The 5,448-nt window shown below is 47.7% G+C and overlaps 1 protein-coding gene and 1 long non-coding RNA gene across 2 annotated transcripts in view; one reads left to right on the top strand and one right to left on the bottom strand.

The window, feature by feature from the left end:
* LOC109321588 overlaps positions 1 to 4,803 on the top strand; it is a 16,158-nt gene extending 11,355 nt beyond the window's left edge. Inside the window, exon 3 of the long non-coding RNA XR_002104093.1 lies at positions 4,689 to 4,803. This is a non-coding gene — a long non-coding RNA (uncharacterized LOC109321588). The remainder of the gene's footprint in view (positions 1 to 4,688) is intronic.
* Positions 1 to 5,215, bottom strand: part of CUNH11orf96 (chromosome unknown C11orf96 homolog) — a 6,053-nt gene extending 838 nt beyond the window's left edge. Inside the window, exon 1 of the mRNA XM_019552331.1 lies at positions 4,796 to 5,215. Within this exon, the coding sequence (XP_019407876.1) occupies positions 4,808 to 5,188 (381 nt within the window). The 5' untranslated portion in view covers positions 5,189 to 5,215 and the 3' untranslated portion in view covers positions 4,796 to 4,807. The remainder of the gene's footprint in view (positions 1 to 4,795) is intronic.
* Positions 5,216 to 5,448: the final 233 nt, after the last annotated feature.

The following is a 5,448-nucleotide window of genomic DNA, read 5'->3' as shown; positions in this document are numbered from 1 at the left end:
CCACACTGCCGGCTCAGAATAACAAATAATGGTGAAAGGCTTATGTGATATTCATTAGTCTAGTCCAGGGTTATTATAAACATCACAACCTGTTTTCTACTACCTTAAACATAAACATCCTGTTTATGTTTGGTACGGCAGCTCTTAAGCTACGGTCGAGGTCAAATAACTATGTATTTAATCATTTCTTATTTACAGGGACCATTTCTTGTAGTTCTGCCACAGATTGCAGTGGTTTTTCAAAATCAAATTAAAAGCAGCCAGGATAGGCAGTAACTATTTCTGCTTATTAACATGTAGTGGAAAAGAACGAAGGTCAAGAAACTTCTTGTCACAGCCCAAATCCTGAGATGAACTCACCTCCTCTAACCCCTCACTAAAGCCAGCAGGAGGTTTTCAGTCCTCTGAACCTCTTCTGTTTGTACCAACAGCAGCACTACACTAAACAGTCCATACAGGGTTATTATAAAATTAGAAATAAGAGATGGAGTCAAATAGAAAGAACTGAGTGAAACCAAGGAGATGGAAAGGGGAGGGGGGAAATGGGGAAATGTTTTGTTGATTTTGAGTTCAAAATTAAATTACAATTGGAAAACCTCAGTGAATTTACCAATTCAAATTCAGACAGAAATACTCTGGAAAAATTCAGAAAGGGCTCATTCATACAGGGGATTTTTGTACCAATGGAGCCACACTAATGGTGTTGCATTGATCAAAACTTCTGTGTAGATACATTGCATCAACATAAGAAGCTTTTACGCCTGGAGTAAACCATCTTGATGCTAGTCACTTTACAGCAGTGAAACACCTCAACACTAGAGGCTCACGGTGCTGCAGCTGCATGGCACCATCACAGACCAGCCTGGAGTAGATCAAACCCCAATCAGAAAACAGAACAAGAATGGATTGCCTTCAGAATAACAAATAATGGTGAAAGGCTTATTACCTACCAAGCATTGGGCATCGAGAGGTCTCTGCTTCTCCTGCCACAACGGATAGAACAAATTTATACATAATGGAAGCATGAGGGACAAAATGTAGGTCAGATCATGTTAAGTATCCATTTTCCTCCTGGAGACCCATCCTGCTCACAGTGAGCTTAGTGGGGTTTTGTAAAATGGAGATGATTGTACCTCCTCGCTTGCCACCAAAGGAAGCAGTAGCATTGGCTGAGCACTTTCAATTACTGCACAAGCCAGATCATAAGCTCTAGGGAAAGGGCTTATTCACTGATGGTTGTTACCATGTGATGACCATCAGGTGACCCTGGGTGAAAGGAGTTTGGTATCTCTGTCCAGTTCCTTGGGGAACAGGTGTCCATCCCACCTGAAACATCATCACAATAGAAATCTTCCGATTAGAGAGCAAGGACTGCTTGGGCAATGTTGGCAACATGCCCATCTCCCTCACAGCTGGGCTTCTGTAGGACACACTGCCTATAGGAAATATTACATTGTTATCATAGAATCATAGAAGCAGGGTCGGGAGGGACCTTGTAGATCTTCAAGTCCGACCCCCCGCCTGGGCGGGAGAAAAACTAGACTCAAATGAGTCCAGCCAGGTAGTCATCAAGCCTCTTCTTAAAGACCCCCGGGGTAGGAGCCAGCACCACTTCCCTTGGAAGTTGGTTCCAGCTCCTAGCTGCCCTGTGTAGTTCTTGTGGATGTCTAATCTAAATCTACTCTCTAGTAATTTGTGTCCATTGCTCCTTGTCATGCCAGGGGGCGCTAGGGGAAACAGCGTCTCCCCTAAACCCTTCTGGTCCCCCCTAGTGAGTTTATAGACAGTTATTGCCTAGGCTGTTCCTGTTCTGAGGATAAGCAAATAGTCCCAGTCACCAGGTCTGTCACCCTGGGCCCTTTTGTCAACATAACACCCCTTGCACCCAGAATGAGTATCAGTTGAAGAGATACTGAATTGTCAACAAGGGTAGGCGCTTTTCTTAACTTATTTTATAGCAGATTCTTATGTTCATTTTATTGAGAACAGTGCTACACCATGTCCTGTGTTTTTGCCTTGAAACTGAACAAGAAACATGGATTTTTTTCCCTGGTGCAGGAAAGTCAGTGCCTGATACTCTGCTCCTGTCAGCAGGCTGAATCAGTACAGCCTTCTGCAGCTAGTGTGCGTGATGGCAGTCTGGCTACACACAAATCCAGAAATGCCAGTTCTTCTGATCTCAACCGCTAAATGGAAAGAAGCAGCAGGGAGAAGGATGCAATAGTTTCACTCAGATAATATGTCACTTAGAGAGAGATTGTGACAGTGGAGTTTGTGCCTGGACTTGGCGGCTCTTCAGGTTGCTTCTCTTCCATCTGAAAAATGGGGGAAGGATGCTACAACTGAATTATATGCCCTCAAAATGCTGTGGAATCTATTAGCACATTATGTATTGACAATGCTATGTTTAGAGATATAATGACAGGGCTATACTGATGTTTCACTAAGCCTGGAATAGCACTGGGTATTTGTCAAGGAAAATTACCCAAGCTTTTGGTAATTGGTTATTTCCTTTAATTAGACTCTGGTGAGAGTAGTGCTAGGGGTAGAAGCACTGCTTTGCCTTGTGCGTGGATATTGTGCGTACTAGCTGCACAGGAAGCAGCCACTGGGGGTTTATTGCCACAATGAGATCAGCTGTCATATAATGTACCTTACTGGATGCAGTAGTGGTTTCAAATGCTTTAATGACAGGGAAGCATGAGACTCTGCCCCAGAGCCATTTCCTTATTTATGAGAGTGCATAATTTTATGTAGTTCGCTGTCCCCCACATTTTGAATGATTTCTAGTATCTATTTTGGTCTTTAGGGAAGCAGGAAAAGGAACACTTCAAGTGCAGGCTTTCCTATATGTCTTTGTTGATGCTCAATTTTGAGCAATAGCACCCCCCTCCTCTGCCAGTCCTGGAGCACCCCCTCCACTGCCAATAACCCCCACCCCAATCCAGACTTATAGCACTATTATTTCAATGCTGACCTCCCATAAGGCTTGGGGATGTACTTTAACATTTGCCTCCAGCATCCCTTATTATTTCACTCCCATCATGTACTGCTGTGTTCTTCACTCCCAAGTTCATCCTGTCCATGTTTCTTCCTTTCCACTGAACCAGACCTCAACCCCACAAGCAGTTCAGTGAAACGCTACTTGTTCCCTCCCCAGCTCTTCACAAGCAGAGCCCAGTAGGATTTCCCTTAGGATCTACCCAATACATGAACCCAGGTCTCAACTTTTAAAAAAGGTGGTGGTGGGGGGGTGCTTTTTTAGCCCACCTTACAACAAACCAAACCTCCGTGAATAAACTATACCTATAAGCTCTGACTTCTAGCAGTATAAACTGTCATCTGATAAAACCTAGTAATTGGGAAGTTTAAAACAGCCTGAGGCTTGCCTAGCAGGTAGGAGTTACCCACATGGGAGTGGGTTACCATTTAAAAAAAAAAAAACCCCAAACACACTTAGAAATTACTTCCTTTTTTCCCCATTCTTAACTAATGGGTTTGCTCCCACTCCCATGTAGATGTACACATGCTTCTGGGTATTACATTTCATGTGGTATACAATTAAGTAGCAAGTCAAGAAAAATGTGGCACACTTTTTTTTTTTGTGCAAGCCACACACACACACAGAATCTAATCTTCATGCCCAGCCAGTCCCAAGATCAGAAAGCCTTTTTTAAACTTTCATCCTCTGAGAAAAATGCTTCCATACCAAACCATGCTGCAGGGTGGTAAATTAAACTGCATTGACTACAGCGACCATAATAAAACCTACACAGAACTAAATTTACCAATGGGGAAGGGAGGCAGGGAAAAGTCTATATTGAACACAGGACCCTTATTCAATAATTCTGTACATCATGGTAAGGATATTTATTCCCCCTGCCCCCCAATTTTCTCAAGGTGCAAAAGTGGGTTGAAGGAGGGGAAACATCCATCTTGCCAAATTTACTAAGCTCCCAGTTAAGAATTTGGCTAACTGTTTTTTTTCCCCCCCTCTTTAAACAAAATTGACACCATACACACACACACTTCTGCCCTTTGAAACAGCATTTTCCCCCTCAGCCCCACATATCACCAGTATTCCAGTGCTGTTAAGCCCATGCGATCCCAGCCTAAAAGATGGATGAGAAAACAGGAATCAACAAGATCCCTGCACAATAAAGACGGCTGACAACGCACTGTGCAAATATATCAGCTTTTTATTTATTTATTTCTCTTGTATGGAAATAAGACATTCAGGTAGAAACGTATTAAATTAACATGGTCGAAATGCAAAAATAAATAGGCAGTCTAGTAGTTCAAGGCATTATCCCCACCCCAAAAGGAAAAAACAAACAAGAACAACCCGCCCCCCAAAACAAAAAACAAACAGCTCATGTTTCTTCTAAACATTTAGAAAATAAGAAGAGTGGTTGAAATCAAGAGAGCGGTTTCATACCATGGAAGAGAAACACAACTGTACAAAGCGCTTTCTTAGAAAACAGCCTGAGCTCACTCGCAAGGTGCTCTGCAATCCAGCCCGCTCCCACTGGGGGGGCTGGGAGTGAAGGGTGGGGGGCGGGAAAGAGAGGGGCTTCTCTCCCTGCCTTGCTTGGGATAGAAAAGCCTTCACAATGTCTCCATCTCCCCCCTGCCAGCCCGGCCGAGCGGGGCTAGTCTTTGCCAGGAGCAGCCTCCGTGGAGGGCAGGGCTGGGAGGGACGCCGGGAGGCCGCGCCGCCCGCGCCCTGCTCGCAAGGGCCACGTGGGAGGCCGGCAGCGTCCGAAGCGCGGGCTCCCACCGTCTCGCGGCGGACGAGCGGGGCCCGTCACAGCGCCGAGTCCGAGTCGCTGGAGTCCAGGCTGCTCCGCAGCTTGCAGCAGCTGCCCAGCTTGTCGCGCTGCACCAGGCTGAGGTTCTGGGTGCTCCGCCGCAGGCACTCCAGAGACTGCAGGAAGGACTTCTTGGCCCGCTCCTCCTCCACGGGCGACACGCCTTCCTCCTCCACCTCCTGGATCTCGTCGAAAGTCACCGGCTGCGTCTTGAAGCGGGACTGCCGGGGCCGCCGCTGCTTGCCCTTGGCGGCCGGCGGCTTGGCGGGGCGCACGGGCGGCGGGAACGCCTCGGCCAGGCACACCAAGTGCGGCATCACCGCCTGGTAGCTGGAGCAGATGCCCAGGAGCTCGGCGGGCTTCGCCGCTGCCATCATGCTCGCCTCGCTCCGCACTGCTCCCGCGGCGGCTGCTTCTGCCAGCTTCGCCGTTGCCGCGGCTTTATATAGCTGCCGCCGGCCGGAGCGGAGCATGCGCAGCGCGCAGCACATGCCGCGTATAGCTGCCCGGCTGACGTCACAGAGCCGCCTGTGGCCAATCACAATGTTCGCTGCACCCGCCCCTCCCACACACTGGGCTGGGGAGAGCCGGGGGTTCCCCGCGCCGGGCTCCCTCAGCCCCACCGCCCCCAGCGCCG

The sequence above is a fragment of the Crocodylus porosus genome, unplaced genomic scaffold (genome assembly GCF_001723895.1).
Source record: "Crocodylus porosus isolate Cpor-Errol unplaced genomic scaffold, CroPor_comp1, whole genome shotgun sequence".
In the NCBI taxonomy this organism is placed as follows: Eukaryota; Metazoa; Chordata; order Crocodylia; family Crocodylidae; genus Crocodylus; species Crocodylus porosus.
The sequence above is the reverse complement of the archived record's forward strand: the minus strand, read 5'-3'. Positions and strand labels throughout refer to the sequence as shown.